The sequence below is a fragment of the Aythya marila genome (assembly GCF_965140915.1).
Source record: "Aythya marila genome assembly, chromosome: Z".
Taxonomy (NCBI): domain Eukaryota; kingdom Metazoa; phylum Chordata; class Aves; order Anseriformes; family Anatidae; genus Aythya; species Aythya marila.
This window is the reverse complement of record NC_139080.1, coordinates 43,237,817-43,258,148: the sequence shown is the minus strand read 5'-3', so window position 1 is coordinate 43,258,148 and position 20,332 is coordinate 43,237,817. Positions and strand designations below refer to the sequence as shown.

The 20,332-nt window shown below is 40.1% G+C and overlaps 1 protein-coding gene across 1 annotated transcript in view; it reads left to right on the top strand.

The window, feature by feature from the left end:
• The window catches only part of FRMD3 (FERM domain containing 3), a 154,614-nt gene extending 135,221 nt beyond the window's left edge, over positions 1 to 19,393 (top strand). Inside the window, exon 14 of the mRNA XM_082782496.1 lies at positions 15,939 to 19,393. Within this exon, the coding sequence (XP_082638622.1) occupies positions 15,939 to 16,534 (596 nt within the window). The 3' untranslated portion in view covers positions 16,535 to 19,393. The remainder of the gene's footprint in view (positions 1 to 15,938) is intronic.
• Positions 19,394 to 20,332: the final 939 nt, after the last annotated feature.

Sequence of the window (20,332 nt, the reverse complement as noted above, 5' to 3'; positions counted from 1 at the left end):
CACAGTACTCCAGGTGAGGCCTGGCCAGGGCAGAGTTGAGGGGGAGGATCACCTCCCTTGACCTGCTGGCCATGCTCCTTTTAATGCATGCCAGGATCCCATTGGCCCTCTTGGCCATGAGAGCACACTGCTGGTTCATGGTCAACCTGTCGTCCACCAGGACCCCCAGGTCTTTCTCCTCAGAGTTCCTCTCTAGCAGGTCATCTCCCAGCCTGTGCTGATACATGTGGTTGTTCCTTCCCAGGTGCAGGACTCTACATTTGCTCTTGTTAAGCCTCATTTGGTTTCTTCCTACCCATCTCTCCAGCCAGTCCAGGTCTTGCAGAATGGCAGAACAGCCTTCTGGCATGTCAGTCACTCCTCCCAGCTTTGTGTCACTGGTGTACTTGCTGAGGGCAGACACTATTCCCTCATCAAGGTTGTTGATGAAGATGTTGAACAAGACAGGACCCAGCACCGACCCCTGGGGAACACCGCTAGACACAGGTCTCCAGCCGGACTCTGCTCCGCCGATCACTACCCTCTGAGCTTGGCCAGTCAGCCAGTTCTCAATCCACCTTGCTGTCCACTCATCTATCCCACACTTTCTCAGCTTTGCTAGCAGGATGTCATGGGAGACAGTATAGAAAGCCTTGCTAAAGTCAAGGTAGATGACATCCACTGCTCTCCCCTCATCTACCCAGCTGGTGATGCCATCATAGAAGGCAACGAGGTTGGTCAAGCACGACTTCCCCTTGGTGAATCCATGCTGACTACTCCTCATAACCTTCTTCTCTTCCAATTGCTTGGAGATGGCATCCATAACAAACTGTTCCAAAACCTGTCCAGGGACAGAGGTGAGACTGACTGGGCTGTAGTTTCCCGGATTCTCCTTCTTGCCCTTCTTGAAGACTGGAGTGACATTGGCTATTCTCCAATCTTCAAGCACCTCTCCTGTTCTCCAGGACCTTTCAAAGATGATAGAGAATGGTTCGGCAATCACCTCTGCTAACTCCCTTAGCACATGTGGATGCATCCCATCGGGACCCTTGGATTTGTGTGTGTTTAGCCCACTCAGACACTCCTGAACCACTCCTTTGTCAGCAAGGGGGGAGATCCCCACTTCCCAGACTCTTTCTCCTCCCTCCAGGGTCAAGAAGTCCCCAGGGGGAGTCCTTGAAGCAAAGACTGAAGCAAAGAAAGCATTTAGTATCTCTGCCTTTTCAGCATCTCCCGTTACCAGGAGACACCCCCCTCATTCAGCAAGGGACTCACATTATCCCTAATCTTCCTTTTACTGTTTACATACTTAAAAACAAAACAAAACAAAAAAACACCTTCTTATTATCTTTTATCTCTTTTGCAAGCCTCATCTCTAGGTGGGCTTTAGCCTTCCTTGTTGTGTCCCTGCAGGCTCTGACAACACTTTTACGCTCCTCCCAAGAAGACAGGCCCTTTTTCCACATTTCATAAACCTTCCTCTTCCTTTTGATCTTATCAATGAGCTCCTTGCTCATCCACGCAGGTTTCCTGCCCCTCTTCCCCAATTTCTTACTCTTAGGGATGCATCGATCCTGAGCTTGGAAGAAGTGCTGTTTAAATGTAGCCCAGCTCTCACATGCACCCTTGCCTTCTAGCAACCTAGCCCATGAGATACTCCCAAGCAGGCCTCAGAAGAGGTTGAAGTTGGCTCTCTGAAAGTCCAGGGTAGCAATCCTGCTTTTAGCCTTATTTCTTTCACCAAGTTCCATCTTGAACTCTACCATCTCATGGTCGCTGCATCCCAAACTGCCCCTGACCTTCACATCCCTAACAAGCCCATCCCTGTTGGTAAGGACAAGGTCCAGGAGCATCCCCGTCCTCATCAGCTCCTCCACCACCTGCGTCAGAAAATTGTCTTCAATGCATTGTAGGAATCATTTGGACTGTGTGTACCTGGCCGAGTTGCTTACCCAACAGACGTCTGGAAAATTGAAGTCCCTCACGAGAACCAGTGCCCCTGATCATGAGGCTGCTACCAGCTGCTTGTAGAAGGCCTCATCGACTTCCTCCTCCTGATCTGGTGACCTGTAGTATACCCCCACAACAGTGTCCCCCATACCAGCCCACCCCTTAATTCTCACCCACAAGCTCTCCACTTGTCCATCACCCACCCCCAGGTGGAGCTGGGTGCACTGTAATTGCTCCCTCACATAAAGGGCAACCCCACCCCCTGGCTTCCCCAGCCTGGCTTTCCTAAAAGGACATAGCCCTCCACGACAACATTCCAGTCGTGCGAGCTGTCCTACCACGCCTCTGTGATTGCAACGAGATTGTGGTCTTTGTTGCATCCAACAAATATATGGGAATGAGCTACTGTGTATGTCTGGTTGTCTGTCTGTGTGTGTGAATTCTGTAAGCTTCAGTTCCACAGCACAGGCATCTGGAACTTCTGTGGTTACAACTTAGGCATTAATGTGAAATATTGGTCCCTTATTTATTATAGTCCCATAAATATTAAAAATATGCTAGTAAAATACAAAATAATGTTAAGTATATCTTCACACATTATATCTATACAGCAAGAACACTGTAGCTAATAGCATAGTCCACTTTTCTCCTGTGCACAAATTAGTGTTGTTGTATTGAATTTTATCAGAAAAAGGTTTTAGTGATAAGTCTTTATGTACAGTGGAACTAATACACAATCTTTTGACATTCTTGTTTTTAAAATAATAACAAAATAATGTTAAATATTAAAATAATAAAAATTTTAAAATAATACCTGTTGGATAAAAAAGACAAAATTTATCTTAGTATGTCAGAGAGAGAATCATGAAATGTCTTGTGTCATTGCATGACACATGTTGTATGACCCAGTTTTTCCCCTTGAATTTTCCCCTTGAAATGGGCGGAATCACTACTCCTGTCAACTGATGGTATCTGGTGTGTGCACGCATATATAACAAAAAATTGTAAATTGCAGTATGTTGGGAACCATCAGATTTCTTAGGTGAGTTTTTAAATAAAATAAGTTATATTTTTAGATTTCTGTGGTCTGCAAGATAATTACATTTTCCTAATTTTCAATTAAATTTAGTTGAGGCCAAAATGAGCATCCTTAGCTCAGGCCACATATATTATAGTTTTGTACTAATTCTTTGGTAAATTTTAATGATGAGATGATTCTCATTTATGGAATAAAGTTTGTTCCTTGTAAGTTCCTCTACTGTGCACTTTGTGCAAAGGGTTGCTCCCTGGCTCAGCTCTGGCCATCATCAGCAGGTCCCTTTTGGAGCTGGCTGGAGCTAGCCCTGACCTGACATGGGACAGCTGCTGGGCTCTGTTCACAGATGCCACCCCTGCAGCCCCCCTGCTACCAAAACCAGAGCCACTTAAACCCAATACACCATGCTGGAGCAGTTTGCTCCTGATGGATGGCCCATGGTACAGACCTATGGGAGCAGTTCTTGAAGAGCTGCTGCCTGTGGCCAGCCCTTGCAGGCTCAGCTGGGGAAGAGGTCAAACTCCTGTGGGAGGGACCCCAGGTGGAGCAGGGGCAGAAAGGGACCATGAAGGAGTGGTGGACACAAAGCATCAGGGACTGACTGCAGCCCCCATTCCCCTGCACTGCTCAGGGGGAGGAAATAGAAGAAGTTGGATGAAGGGAAGGTGTTTTTAGTTTGCATTTAGTTTCTCACTGCTCTAGTCTGCTAGTGATAGGCAATAAATCATATTAATCTCCCTATATTGAGTCTGCTTTGTCCTTAACAATAGTTCATGAGTGACCTGCCTGTTCTTAACCGCTGAGCCCTCTTCCATTGTGTTTTCTTCCCCTGTCCTGATGACGAAGGGGATGGAGCAAGGCAGGGTGCTTGAGTTTAGCTAGCCATCAGGGTGAAACCATCACACCTGTTCGCTGTTTTCATTGGCATGGGAAGTGTATCAGTTTTGAGGAGTGTTTTATTCATCATAGTTTTTTGCTCTGGGGAGTTGTTTTTTTTTTTTTTCCTTTTTTAAATACTTTGTTTTGATTTTAAGAGAAGTTACAAAACCATATGCTGTTTTCAACCTACCCTGAAACTCTACTTGAATGGTAAGGGTCTCTCTAACAGTTTCTGCCAGTGGTTAGCATTTCAGCTGTATCGGTCTATAACAGCAACTTAGGAAGGAGAGCTGACAGAGCTGCAAAACCAAATAGTTACTAAGACTGGTTTATTGCCTTCCTGTCTGTCTGCTGGAGGAAAAAAAAAAGAGTCCCAGGCAGTCCTGCAGGAGAAAAACACATTCCTCTTCTGAAAAATCTTTGCTGACAAGTGTCTTCCAACCATTATGCAGGATTCACTGCCAGTGTGAGGTCATGTAAAGTATTTTTTCTGTCTCCAGAAACAGAGCCTAATCCCTACTTGCTGAGAGAGTAGAGACAAAGAATTGTTGACTGTCGTGGTTCCGCTCGAGTGGGCAGCTGAGCTCCACCACAGCTGCTCTCTCACTCCCCCTCCTCAAAGAGGAATGGGGAGAAAATATGTGAAAAGGGCTCAAGGGTTGAGATAAGGATGAGAAAATCACGCAATAATTATTGTAACGGGCAAAACAGACTCAGCATAAGAAGATAGTAAGATTTATTGCTCATTACTAACAAGCTAGAGAAGTGAGAAACAAAGAAAAGAAACCAAAAGCACCTTCCCCCCCATCCACCCTCTTCCACCTCCTTCCCCCGAGCGGTACAAGGGAATGGGGGTTATGGTCAGTCTACAGCCTGATCATAACCTTCTGCCGCTTCTTCTTCTCTGCCGCTCCTTCTTGGTCACTCTCGCCCCCTGTGCTGTGGGGTCCCACCCACGGGATGCAGTCCTTGATGAACTGATCCAGTGTGGGCTTCCCACAGGCAGCAGCTCTTCCAGAACTGCTCCAGATATGGGTCTGTACCACGGGGTCCATCCCTCAGGAGAAAACTGCTCCAACCTGGCTCCTGCCAGGTCACCTGCTCCTGCGTGGTCTCCTCTCCACGGGCTACAGGTCCGGCCCGGAATCTGCTCTGGCAGGGGTCTTCCACAGGCAGCAGCCTCCGTCGGTGCAGGGCCACCTGCTCCACCGTGGTCTCCTCCACGGGCTGCAGCGTGGAACCCTGCTCCACCGTGGTACTCCATGGGCTGCAGGGGGACATCCTGCTTCACCATGGTCCTCACCACAGGCCGCAGGGGACTTCTGCTCCGGCGCCTGGAGCACCTCTCCCCCTCCTTCTACACTGACCTTGGCGCCTGCAAGGCTGTTCCTCACTCCCTTCACTCTCCCAGCTGCCGTGTGTGGTGCAGCGTTTTTTTTCCCTGTCTTAAATATGTTCTCACAGAGGCGCAAAACAACATCGGTTATTGGCTCAGCTCTGGAAGACAATGGGGCCCTTCCCAAACATGGGGCAGCTTCTAGATCTTTCTCACAGAAACCACCCCTATGGCCCCCTGCTACCAAAACCTTGCCACGTAAACCCACTACATTGACTCAGCTACAGTATTTCAACATAAATCACCCTCAGTTTTGTATACATGGTCTTGTGGGCAATGTCTTGAAATCTCAGTCATTTCTTTCTTATAAGAACATGGTTATGTAAAACATAAATGATATACATGTATTTACGCACTTGAATGTGTTTCTGTTGGAAGCCATTTACAGTCTTTTTCAGGTGACCCTTGTGTCCTCAGTTAGGCTTTTCCTTGTGTTTGAGCATTTGCCCTGCAGTAGGAAGGACTGAAAACGAGAACTGCTGCATATTCATATTCATATTATGGGCCTGGGAGGCAGAGGAAGGGAGCCACCACAAAGACACTTTCCAAAAGGTTCCTTTGAAGTAGACATCTTTCATAAGAGAACACACATTTGCAGGACTATGTTCCCCTTCCTCCCTTATTTCCCATGTATCTGCATGTGTGTCATTAATTTTTATGGTGCAGAGAGAACAGGGATGCCAAGTAGTAGACTCAAGCAGTACAAACATTAAAGGTAAGTCTTTGGGGAAGTGAGAGACTGTCCCCCTGTACACCCCTTCTCTCTGTGGCTTCAGCGAACCTGGTAAGAGCTCCTTTCCCACTGGAACAGCATGACACTGTGCACGTGGTTGCATTCCAGCTTCCAGCTGGAGCAAGTTATCAGCAGTCAGCATCTATGTGTCATGTCTTTTTTAGGATCCTGCAGATCCCCTTCTGCAGAGGAGCAGAGAAATGGCCAGCCTTCTAAAGCAACACTTTTCTCTGGTGAATGTGAAGGCATTCAACAGTTATGCACAACTGAGAACTGGAGCCCATATGCAGAGAGACATTTTTCCCAAACTTAGGATTTTTCTCTTCTTGTTTATTTGCAAGCAGGTTAGTTTTGATGCTAGGCTTGACATGAAAGCATTTTCATCTCATTGACTAAGGCTGTTAAGCATAGCATGGAGTTTTTCCTTTTGTAACTCTACATTTTCCACAAGTATTTTCCAGGTAGCACTGGGGATATTAACATCAGTTATCAAATCATTATTAGAAAAATAATGGCTGCAGTGTCATTTTGTTCTGTGAAAAACAGCCCCTAAATGCTGGCCTTTTGTTTCATTGCACTGTGTTTTGATGCCTTGGATATTTTTATGCTTATGTGTGTGTGATTCAGCTGTTATGCTAGCAACTGCTAACTGAGATGGATGCTGTGGAAGTTCGTATTGTACGTTATGAGGCATGTGGAAATGTTTAAAAATAACCTCTCGTTCTGTTCCCTGCTGGGATATTTTTGTTGTCCATGTTAGAAGCTTGTCATTTGATTCATTGAGAGGGACTTGAGTTAGTCTTTTAAAACTCAGTGGAAATGCAATAAAAGGTCAGAGACAGTATGGGTAGAGACTTTACAAGACTTTGAGAACAGGGATTCATAACCAAAATGGTGAAATGCCTTGTAAAAATCCAAACCAAGAGAAGCATTCATTTACGGATGGTTAACCACTGTAGCAAGGAAGTGTGTATTCGATTACTGCGGCATGGCTCCAAGATCACAGCCAGAAGGGCTGGTAAATTTAAATTTATTTTACTCATATATATACATATTTTTTTTTTTTCCATAGTTTGTTGTGCTAATCCTGGTCACTTGGAAAGAAACTGTATTGAAAATACTGAAATACTACATTGAGTACAGCAGAGAATAATGATGAATTACTGACAGGAGGACTGGAGAATGAATGACAAAAAAAATAAACGAGATTTGTTGTAATATATTGCTTTAACAGTAGACTAATTCATTAATTGCTAATGAATGAATGACTGGAATTTTACTTTTGCAGTTTTCTTTAACATAGGGGGAGAATTACTTTAAAAATTAATAATTTCTAGCAAACTGAATAGTTCTTGAGTTAGGAGATAGGTTCATAGCATAGTTTGAATATTGGCTGAATACAGTACTTGACACAGTTTAGTTTTACTGCAATTGAGTGGCTTGGGTTGACAGACCATAACTTTTTTGATGTTATTTTTCTAGGTACTGAATAATATAATATGCTGAATAATAATACCTAAAATTAAAAAAGGGTGTGATTTTTTTTTTTTCATTATACATAAAAGGAATGGAACCCAAGGAACAAAACATATTCAGTGTCGCTCTGGATAGCAACCACAACTAAGATTTTTATTTGTTTTTATACCATAATGATTTGTTTTCCAAAGAGGGGTTGGTCCACCCATCAATCTATATACCTCTGCTTCATTAATGAAGTGTGGCATTTCAAAATTTGTTTCTCCATCCTTTCTGTGATACTGTTTACTTTTCATATTTTTGCATATATGAGTAGACAGATGTCAGTTACTCATGCACTTGTATAAAATCATGTCTTGTTGATATTGAATCTTCATTTCAGAAATAGGTATTTACAAAAGAATTAACTCATGATATTCTGGCAAAGACCAGAGTATTGTCATATTTGTAACATTTGAAAATCAGAAGGCAGCAAGCATCTCAGGTATGGGAGAACATGCTTCTTGCAGCGACTTGTCTCTGAATTGCAGCAGCTCCTGGCTGGCTATGCTTCATAACATTACCACTCAAGGAAAGCTCTATTAACTGTGGGAATTCATTGAACTCCCTCATTTCAAAAAGCAGTAGCAAAATGGAAAAAGCATTACTGTTTACATGTATTTTGCATTCATGTCCTCAGTTAAATGCTGTCTCCTAATACATACATGCAAGCTGTCTTGTATTAGATGCCAGTTTAATAATGGACTTGTGCACTGGGACTATGATGATTTTTATAAACCTTGATCTTGTGATGCTGTTTACAGGATGTTAGCCTTGTTGGTGTATATGGGTATAAAATCAGCATATAAAGCCAAGGACTTGTGGTTAGTTTGTGTAGAAGGGGAAGGCATAGCTCCTTGGGAGAGCACTGTTCTGCATGCGACCATTTCAGAACAATGCTGACTTACACCAGAAGTATTCTTCTAACTCAATGAAGGTGCTGAAATGTCCCACTTGTCCTTTTTTCAGGTGTTAAGCTTTCACATTGGTGCCAGTTCTTTGCAGCCTCACTCTTGTTGGCCTTTCGCTAGAGAGCCAGTGGTTGCAGTCTCTTCACCAGCTTCTCCCCTTTCTATAATCTGCTGACAGACAAATCTTCCTCTTTCATTCCTCTTTCCACAATGGACATTTCACCCTCCCTGCTACTTACCTTAACCTTTTCACTGCTAAATCGTATTTCTGGATGGGGCCAGCAGTGCTGGGGTGAGCTCCTTCCAGGGCAGAGGGTTGCTAGACCTCAGAAAACCAGAGCACTGCATGCTCTGCTTTGCTTTTATTTCTGCACATTGGGTGTGCATTGCAGGGTGTAGATACCAGAGCTGGAGCCTCTGGGGGCTGCACAAACTGTGGCATTAGCTGAACACTGTGACTCAGTGCAATTGTGGGGCCAGTTGAGATGCCTTCGAGTCACAGTGTCCGCACCTGATGTGAGCAGTCATGACAGAACTTTACTGCCTTCTAGAAGTTGCAGAAAGAATAAAACTAACTGGAACTGCCAGCAAGATTTCCAGGTCACTGCCTGAAAAGGAGTTACTAAAATTTGTCATTGATTTACTTTCCTTGCAAAGCCAGATTAGGTGTTTTATATGAGCACAGGATGTGGGTAGGGTATGGTCTCCTACTTCTGAGGGCTGGACATCTGGCTGTGATGCAGATCTTGCTTTGATGTAGATGCAGGGAAATATTTGAGTGCAATTCTAGATTCTGTTTCCCTTTCCTACATTTTCTTTGTGATCTCCATGCATTTTATTCTTGTGAAAAAGTCACCTCCTCCTTCAAGTCATTTGATGAATAGTACATATGAATTATGTCTGCAATGAAATTAAGTAAGGCATACGCAATATTTCTAGAGGAAGTGGTGAAAGGCATAGGAAGGAACTGTTCCAATTGCAGCCTGACGGATGTAGTTCTTTGCACACTCATAAAAAGTATTTCCAGCAGAGAATCCATTTGCTCTCTTTTTTTCTGGACTGAATCTGTTTTTTTTCACTTCTCTGTTTAAAAGAAGGAAATCTTTATACTTGTTCCTTCTTCTTGTAAAAGTTAAAGTCCTTTTACAGATACGTAATTGTGTTCGCATGTCTGGTAAGCAAAGCTATGTGCAGTATATCCAGCCACAACACAAGGGATGAATTGAATTTTCTTCATAACAGTATACATTGTTCTAGAATGTTGTATTCCTGGCAACTGCAGCTTCTTAAGAACGAGGAGGCTGGGGCTGCCCTTCAGCCTGTGAATCCTCAGCTGCTGTTTTTGGCTCCTTTAGAGATGCTAGCTGCTGGCAACATTTATGTCAGACCTCCTACATATTCGTGTTCATAGCATATGACCACTGTAAATTTGTGTTTTATTCAGCTGTTCATGTTCCTATCTGCAGTAGCAAGTTAGAGGTTTGGAGGAATCCCAGTATTTGGTGAAAGGGAAGTACTGAGTTTTGGCTCACGTAATGAGATCTCTTTGGCTCTGTAAAATTTGTCTTGTTGCCAGAAAAGTATAGCAAATCTTTCCTGTAGATATGTAAGTAACATTGGGCTTATTTATCATATAGAATCATAGTATGGTTTGGGTGGAAAGGGACCTTAAATCTAATTTCAACCCCCTGCCATGGGCAGGGGCACCTCCCACCAGACCAGGTTGCCCAAAGCACCATCCAACCTGGCCTTGAACACCTCCAGGGATGGGGCATCCACAGCTTCTCTGGGCAACCTGTGCCAGTGCCTCACCACCCTCTGAGTAAAGAATTTCCTCCTCATACCTGACCTACACCTGTCCTCTTTTACTTTAAAGCCATTCCCCCTAGGCCTATCACTCCACTTCCTGACAAGAGTCCCTCCCCAGATTTTCTGCTGGCCTTCTTTAAGTACTGGAACACCTTTAATATGTCTCCCTGGAGCTTTCTCCAGGCTGAACAACCCCAGCCCTATCAGCCTGTCTTTGTAGGAGAGGTGCTCCAGCCTTCGGATCATCCTTTGGACTCATTCTAATACATCCATGTCCTTCTTATGTTGGGGGCCCCAGAGCTGAATGCAGTGCTCCAGGTGGGGTCTCATGAGAGCAGAGCAGGTGGGAGAGAATTACTTCCCTTGACCTGCTGGCTGTGCTTCTTTTGATGATTTACCTGATATACCAGTAATACCAGTAATAGGTATTAAATCTTTGAGCTATGGACTGTAAATTTCAGTTAAAATTAAAAACTGAAGAAAGGAAAGAAGTGATTTTAAATATAATTTAATACTTGAGTCAGATTCCTTGAAATCTGAATATAATATAAATATTAACTATTATTAAAAAACAGTAAACTTTTCAAAATCCATCTCCAAATTGTAGCCCAATAAGAGTGGCAGCAAAGTAATTGTTATGTTTGAATAAGACCAAAGCATTTGCAGCAGACTTGTAGAGTTAGTTAAAGGATATTGGCTTCAGGCTTACTTCAGGTTTTTTCCTCTTTCCATTGGGAGACTGAGGAATTCTTGTTTTAAACCTCGATTCATTACTTTGGATAACTGATTGTCATAAAGGATATTCTAAAAGCAAATCTGAAAATATTTTTCCTTTCTTAAACTTGTGTCAGTGGAATATTTCTTGTTGTCTAGAACAATTTTGAATTTTGGTGCTTTATTGTGATATTCTCATGCCTGTATAAGACATCTCAGCATTGAAACTGATAATATGCCATTGCACTTTTGTCATTTGAAATCATCAAAGTCTGAGTGGCCCAACATATATGTGTACTGTGACTGGAACTTTGCTGTGGGCTTACTTTCACCCTGATTAATAGCTAATTGTTTCTTCAAGCCTTGACTTGAGAAATGTTGCAGTGTCATATCAAATATGAAAGAATAAAAATAACAGCTTTATATATATATTTTAAAATATCAAATGAATTTACAACAGCATCAGCTAGTGCTCACTCTGAGTTTTCATATATTTATATTAAAACATTTATTTATAGTTTTATCAAGCTGATATAAAATAGAGTTTTGATTTAATGTTTAACAACAGGTAAAATAGTTGAAAATCCTCCCCCTTTTTTTTCCTCTTGCTTTGAGTCTATGGATTAGGATGTGTTTTTGTTTATTTATTTTTATTTTTAGTACTCCATTAGGGAAAGAGAATGAAGAGAATGGGTGGGAATAATGGGCAGTAGTAATTGTTTTAATTTCGTGTGTACCTTCCTGTAATTATGTTGATTATATGTTAAGTTACCAGCTCAAGCTAAATAATGGACTACAAAGTTGATATACGCTTTGGAATTGTGCCACATTGCAATTTTAATACAGTCCCCTCAGAAAACACTGATCTGAAAAGGTTGCTCTGCTGCCTTCTATCTACAGGTTGATCACAAAGTGAAAGGACGTTTGCCAGATATAGGAGAAAAAAGCAATGTTCATAGAAGTTAATATGATCTTTCTTGTTTATGTTCACTATGCGTGTTATGCACACTGGAATTTACTCTGGGGAAGGAGAGAAGGCTCAGAACCATAAATTGGGGTGACCTTTCTCTGGAGTAGGTGCAGCTGTCCTCTGTATGATGAGAAACATGATAAACAGCTATAATATTGACCTTGCATCTAAGCAGGTATAGAGAGCCTTACAGCCAGGATTCTTGAATTTGGGAGGTTAAAAGTAGGTCCTTTAATCCATACTGAAGTGTCTCAACATACCTTTTACTTCTATTAAGAGAAAGTGAAAAGCACCTTTGAAAAGAAAATTGTTGTGCTTCTGTATCTACATATACATGTATGTGTAGATGCTTAGTGTTGGGCTACAGTGTTTAAAAAAATCTGGCTTTCATATTCAAGGCATTGTGCATGCACTCTGAAATAGATCCAGAGCGTGGTTTAATGATCCAGCGGTACGTGCTGTTACAATATGCTTAGGAGAAATATCTTCCCAAATCTTTTCTTACCTCTTAATGGTTATATACTGTTGGGTCTAGTGTCAGTCAGTTTGTATACACTCAATGGCTGTAGCAAGTATATTTTTTAATGCAAAGACTCCAGCACAATGCTTACTTCATTTCAAAAAGTGATGAAATTCTGGAGTGGCTATCATAGGAGAGGACAGAGTAGTTGAGGCAAGAAATTAATAGTTAGACAGTCAAATTGGGCTAATGAGGAGACATCTGTATTTTCTTTATTGAAGGCGAGGCTTCATTTCAGCTGTGCACAGTCTGCTGTCTTGCAGCTGGTGAAAGGAGCACTCCTCTCTCTCCATCACTGAGAACACCTGAGAAGCCAATTCAGGAAGAAAAACCATCAGAGATTTAACCTAGAAAAACAAACAAACAAACAAAAATAGTTGTTTTCTTAGGTTAGCTTTACATATGGGCTCACTCAGGCATCAAATGAAAGGGAGCAGAAATGGTCTTTTTGGTTGCAGCTAACCTTTAGCCAGGGTGTGAAACCTCACCTGGAAGCATGGCCAGCTTATCTCCTAGAGAGTAGGAAAAGATAATAAATTATGGGGGCAGAGAACTGCCTGGGCCATTTTGAAGAGTTAATAGGGAAAATGAATGTAACATCTATCATGCTCTGCTGAAGGGGTGTTGCTTCCCAACAATTGTGCTGTATAATGAAGAGGTTTTCTCTGATGAATATAACATGGGGCACAAAGCATTGAGTTAGGAGGGGGATCCAGAAAGCTGTCCTTTCAGGTTAGGAGCAAGCTGGCTTGTTTAAGGAGTGCTTTAATGTAAGTAGGTTTCAATTGTAGTTTTACTGTTAATGCTTGTGTCTTTTTCAACATATTTGTAATATGTTATATATTTTATATGTTGCATTTATTGGCACTTCACCCCAGCCCCCAGCTAATATCAACTTCAGTATAATTTTAAAGTTAAAAGATATTTACGTGACATCACTCACCCAGTTTTTGGCAAGTCTATAAGCTGGGGTAACTACACACCTTACTTATCTATTTGATAGGCTGGAAAACATGTTAATGGAGCTGTAGAGCTTACTTATTTTTTTTTTATTTTTTTTTTTGTGTGTGTGTGAAAACTCTCAGGCACATCATACTATGGCAGATGTTTTCATGAGGATATATTTTAACTAGGTTTAAAATTCCCAGTGCTGCAACTCCATCTTGCAAAGTATTGATCTGTTTATTTAGTTTATTCTACAAAGTTTGATGTGTTAGCTGTGTATTGACAGGTTTTCTGCAGTTATTTTTTCCAATGAGGGGGATGCAGCATGAATAAAAACCTATAGCTGAAAACCCTCAGTATTTAGGGCTCTAGTGGAAGTGTGATCATGTTCCTATGTCTGGCCCAGAATAGGTCTGTGTTTGGGTGACCTGTTAGTGCACATTTCTAGCATCAGTTGTTATAAAACTGAGATTATCATGGATATGTCCTGTCGAGAGTATGGTAGCTGTTAAAAATAAATAAATTTAAGACCTTGTCATTCAAAAAATGCAAAATGTGTTAACAGTAAGAAAGTCTAGGCTGTACTGAGTATCACCTACTCTACTGAAATACAGTTATGGCTTGCTTTCAGTTTAATGATCAAGAAACCAGTGACATATGAATATTCTTGTGCTATCTAGTCAATAGAGGGCAAGTAGGTTTCAGGAATAAAGTTCATCATTTCAATACAGTGCATCTAAAATTCTTAGTCTAATAATTAAAAAAAAATCTCTGACATTTTCAAGAAAAATCTGAAGAGGCTTCTACTTTCAAAGTGGCATTCTCGGCAGCATTTTAGTTAATTATAGTTGAGTTACTATGTAAAATTTTAGCTTAGAAATGTAATCCAAAATGCATGTAAGCTGTATATCTTCTTATACTGTAGATGTGTTTATGACCAGGATTTTTGCTTTGGTTTTTGTTCTGTGTTGTTTTTACAGAGTAGTGCTGCATTCCTTTATTATAACATGGTTCAGGTCATGCTTCTTTTCCTTCATCTCAAAGTTATCATCATGGTTGTTTTTTTTTTTTTTTAAATTATTGTTATACTTTTTTCCAATGTTTGTTGCTCTTAAATAGAAAGCTGTAATAGAGTTTGCAGAGACTTTTTTACTTCACACTGAAAACCATGATGCATCTATTGTAATTAACAGTGGAGATGTATTACTTTTCTTAGTACTTGTTTTTCGGTAGTAATACATATTATTTTATACCACATTATTTTAAAGCCTAAGAACATTATTTTTTACTGCATTAAAACTGCAGTTAATCCTTAGTGATGTCAGTACTCCATCTTCTGCAGACCTCTGTTGCTAAAATCAAAGAACTGGGCTAATTTGAATTATAAATACTAAGTTGCTGTGATTTTCCTGGGTTACTTGTTGGATAAGTCATATAATCTTGTTGTGTTGGTTTTACCTGATATATCCTTATCTCCATGTTGCATCTGGATTAGTCATTTATAAAGAATGGAGAGATGGAGATCACAAAATGACATGTACTAAGTGATATTATATACTGCTGGTGCACATAGCACTGTGAATGGTCTGTTCCTTCTGCTCATAGATGGCATCTGATGATATTAATGAGTGTCAGACATGGTATAAATTTTAAACTGTTCTCCCATCACTTTGTCCCATCCCTGGGCCTAGTTTTCTGCCCCTCCAGCTGACTCCTCTCCAGCTGACAACTAAGAAGAATCACTGCAGTGTTCATGTAGCTGCAGAACAGCCAGACACCAAGACTTACTGCTGCTAGTGTTACTCTGGAAAAAGGGTATTAAGTCCTGAGAGGACAGAGTTTGGGCAGATAGTTGACTCATAAGAAATAATCATACAAGTAGGGCTAAGAAAGATTTCTTTGTGAGGGGGAGAGAAATTTGAAGGAGAGAGAGGAAAGGGACTGAGTATGAGGACTGGAAAGATTACTGGAAGAAAAATGAGATATGAGGGGTAGCTCATTAAAGAGGTGAGGCATTTTCAATCTGTTTCAATAATATCAAATCCCCATATGGTGTTCCAGACCCCTCTCCTTTTATCTACTTTTAATATTAATTTATCATGACAACCTATTGTCTCTTTTTAATGTCATTCTCTGTTGAAAAGTCCCAACCTCAGCCATTATGCTATCACTTTATTTCTTTCAGATGAGCGAAGAGAAAGTTGTGATTTATTAATATTGTGAAAGCAAATAGCAGCAATGCACATCTGCAGTAGGTATTCGTTTATATCAGAAACCTGATTGTCCATGGAAGATGAACTGTTGTATTTTCTGTTTGCGTTACACTGTTATTAGTGGTAGCTGCATCAGATGACTTTAGTCAGGTCTGGTATATGGCAGTGTTGTAAAAGATGTCCTCCTCTGGCACAGATGCAGTTTTGAAAAGGTGTTTCCAGTGTTTGCTAATTGTGTGTGGTCAGATTTTAATATGAAAAATGATCATAGAATCTTCTTTCCAATCTACATTAAATGCGATTGGAAGGCTGAGTTTTGCCACCAGGGAAACAGAAATTTAGGATCACTGTTTTAATCTCTCTTTCAGGTATCCAACTGCCAAAGGAAGATGATGTTTCGGTCCCTGTGATTTCCAGCTCCCCTGTTAAAGACACTGGGGAGAATGTTGATCTTGCTAATAATCAGGAAGAGAAAATGAAAGAGGAACCCTTAACCATCTCAGAACTGGTATACAATCCCAGTGCCAGCTTGCTGCCCACACCGGTTGATGATGAGATCGATATGCTTTTTGATAGCTGTCCAAGAGCAGAGAATGAGAAAGATGATACAGATTCATTTGAGGAACTGGATGCAGATGAAAATGCCTTTATGATCGCAGAAGAAGAAGAACTGAAAGAAGCTCGAAGAGCACTTAGGTGGAGCTATGATTTTCTAATGGGCAACATAGAGGTGAATGCCTTTGTGAAGAGTTTCTCCAGACTTCTGCTTGTAGGCCTTGGACTGTTACTGTTTGTGTTCCCTCTTCTTCTTGTTCTCCTGGAGTCAGACCTTCAGATCTCTTTTCTCCACGAAATCCGTGAGACGCCAGAGTTTCAGCAGTTTCATATTGAGTATTACTGCCCGCTTAGGCAGTGGGTAGCTTGCAAAATAAACTTCATTCGTGACATGCTGGGAAGCTTTTAAATTTTAAAGAAATATGACACAACTAAGGGCTATATTCAAAATTTCAGTTAGTGCAGCTTTTCATTATGCCCCTGAGGCCATCAGTAGGTAGCTCTCTTCATATTCAGTTCATTTCAGACTCCTCAGGCTTTTATGTTTCCTTTACACACTTAAAGTACTCCTTTAGTTTCAGGCTTATACTGTCACCTTTCAGTAACCAAAAATAAGCTTTATTTTAACTGCATTTCAGATTTTCTGCTCATCTGTTACATCATACAAGATGGGCGTAACAATAAGGTTCATTGTCTTTAACCTTAGAATACATGATGCTAAATCTAATGAAACTGAAAGAAAACATTTTTTGAATATACTCCTTAGTGCAGCAATCTCTTCTAACCAATGCCTATACAAGCAATGTTTATGCTGGGTTTTTGTTTTTGGTTTGTTCTTCTGTTTGTTTGTTTTTTACATTTTTATGTGTTTAAAATATTTTGGTAAATTTTTAGCAAAAGATAACTTCTGATGTTATTTAATTGTACAGATTGGTAAGAATAGTGCAGAAGGGCACATAGGATATTTTTAGTGTTTTAGCAATTATTTGTTTTTAACCTACTGGCTGGAGAATGAATGAATTCAATATATATGTAACTCTATAAGAGAGACAGTGGTTTGGGAAGTACATAGAAAGTTCACTCAAGTTCAGTAGGGTCTACCTGGGGGAGGTGAAATGACACCGAGTACTCAGAAGAATTTCTGAAAGGCATAGTTGTAAAGCTTGGGGAAGTGAGCAGAATTGAAAGTAATGATCCTTCTTCCCCTTACATTAGTTTGTCTTACATTATATCAGTGCTATAGAAAGTCTTTATAAGATAGTCCAAGTATGTTTTGGAAGAGAGTGAGTCTTCAGTCTAAATGTAGATTATTGTACATAACATGGAAGAAGATAATAGTAAGTAGGGGAAAAATAAAAATTAAAAAAAAAAAAAAGCTAAAACTCTACCTAAATCAGTAGGTGAGTGAGTGACCTACTTTTAAAAATGTTAGAGAAGAAACATGTATTCCTTTTTAAAGCAAGACTTTAGACTGTACAGTTGACATGAAAACTTTCTGACTCACAGTTAAAGGATTAAACACTTTAGCAGATGCATCTTCATCCTTGATGCCCTATATTACTAACCTCCAAGACAACATACTTTCTGTGTGTGTTGATATGCTTCCTTTTACATATAGCAGCATACTTACCCTCTTGCCCTATTAGTATGAGCCCAGTTACAGGACCTAATGCTGTTTCATGTAACATGGTTTTGTATCTAGTTATTCCAGTACTGCATAGAGAATATACTTAAAAAAAAAAAAAAAAAAAAAAAAAAAAAGACTTGTCAATAGCTGAGAGCATTAGAAGGCCCTCATGCACCACAGAGCTTCTATCTAAAAAGAGAGAGATTTTATTTTATTTTATTTTTTTGGTCCCCCGATCTTAGTGCAGACGTATCTCATATTTAAACTAGGGAACTCTGATTTCAGCCTCAGAGTTGTTCTCCTGCTTAGAGAATTATGAACTGGAGGCATATATGAGGCTGTTATATTAGAAGTACATTTAACGTATTGTAACCACATCTCTTAATTCCTACTGAGTAAACTCCTTTACTTCTGATATCAGAGAATTGGTTTTGCTTGTTTTTCTCATGTAAGCCTTTGCAAATATCTAGTTTGATGATTTCCTTACATGATTTCTCCTTCCCTTTCCGATCTTCTCCAGTTTTTAAAGAATGAAACAGTTACAGGGCTTAAAAGTTCCTTTTCTCAGCTGAAAACTCTTCAATTGCTATTCATTTCACAAGCAACAAAGGCTAAATTGAACAATTGCCTTTTTCTATTCACTTTTTTTTTTTCTTGACATTCTGTTCCACATAAGAATAGTTATTGATTAGATACTTGATGAGGATTTTATCCTGTGCTACTTGTCGTTAAATGATTCTTTCCAAATATCATTCAGCTTAATAGAAATGGAGAGTTAACTGAAGTAGACATCGGGCCTTAACAGGAAATTATTCACTGATACTGTTTTTAAGCAGGGGTGTCAGAAAAGTTGTGAGTGGTGAAGGCTGTGAGAACTGGTGTCCTGCTGGACTACAGAGACAAGATTCCATGCAAGCTCCTATTAAGTCTGGCAATTATGTTTAAAAAAGAAAGTTAGATCCTGTGCTCTAAAATATAATCTCGTCCCTGTAAATTATAGCACACCAGAAGTAGGAATACTGTTTTGCTTGATTTAACTCTATTGGAAAATGATTGAGTTGCATGAAAAAATAATCTCAGAGAATGTGCGGTGTAGTGAGGTCTTATGTAGGGTTAAATGCAAGAGTATGTGTGCACATGTGCTTGCCTTTACTACCTATATGCATACACTCAGGCCTGGCCTTCTAAAATTCTTCCCTTTCTTCTTAATCTTCCTAGTATTCTCTTGCCTATCAAAGTAATTTAACTGAAATTCATGATAGTCCTCTAACAAAGGCCAGGACCACCTAATGCACACAGAAGCATATGGTTGGGCGTATTCAACAGAGTAACAGTACAGCATCTTGTTGGTAAGAATTACAGAGTTGGATTATGGAGCATCTATAGGTACAGTATTGTGTATTTCTGTCTGTGCTTGGATTATATTGTAAAATGTTATGTACTTGAAATCTATTTTGTGGTTTGTCTAACATTTATAAACACAACTCTGGGAAGAATTAAATATGGTTTTATTTCAATGGAGACTGGGGGGATAATATATCTGTAACTCGAGCCTTATCTTTGTACAGTGAATTTCACATTTCTATGTCAACATCCTGATTGTTTTGTATGTTAATATGATGGCAGGAATCCCTAATAAAAATACACTGGAGAAAAGCTTTCTGCAGTTATGACAGTTCTTATGATGAAAGATGTTTTCTTTGTTTGTTTGTTTTTTTCCCATTTACTAGCTAGAGAGACACTAAAAAAGCAGTGGCCTTAAAGATGTTAATAACATGGCTTCAGATGTTTAATGCCAAGGGCCTAATGGTTTGCCCAGTTACCATGTAAGTAGTTGCTATTTTGAGTTTGCCCCTAAATAAAATTGCTGTGCTCAGAGTACAAATTGAGCAGTCTTGTTTTAAAGACAGGCCCTGGCTATAGACATATGGCTGAAACTTTTTGGTGGGCAGATCTAACTAGAGTGTCAAGCAAACAAAGCTGTGCAGCTTTTGGATGGAGCATGCTTACATTAAGATGGTTTGGAACTCAGACAGTGCAAAAGCATCTGGTAAAAAAAAACAAAACATATGGTCTGCAAACAGGCAATTCCTAAGAGACTCCAGTAACACAAAGAGTATTTGGAGGAGCTAAATCAGAACCTGAAGCAACTTGAGCACATAAAACGTTTAGATGCAGGCATGTCTGTGCTCTATCTAAAAGACAAAAATTTAAGTGGAATCTCAGGCAATCTGAAATGTAATTTTCAAGGAATACAGACAGATCCATTTATTCAGTTAGAAAGATATATGCTATAAATCTACCTTCAAGAGAGGTTGCTTTCTTGTTTTAACATATTAAATATACAGCATATCTGCTTCAACTTTATTTGAATTCTAAGTACTCAGCATAATTTATGAAAATAGTATGTGTAGTTTGGGTGGAAATTCAGAAGTTGTCATAAATTCTTTCCAAATGATGAGAAACAATTTTAGACTCCATTAAATATTACAAGCCACTGAAATGTTATGCCAAATATATGTTGGTAGAAATCTAGCTACATTTATTGGGGTTAATGGTTACTATAGATAATCCTTAGCA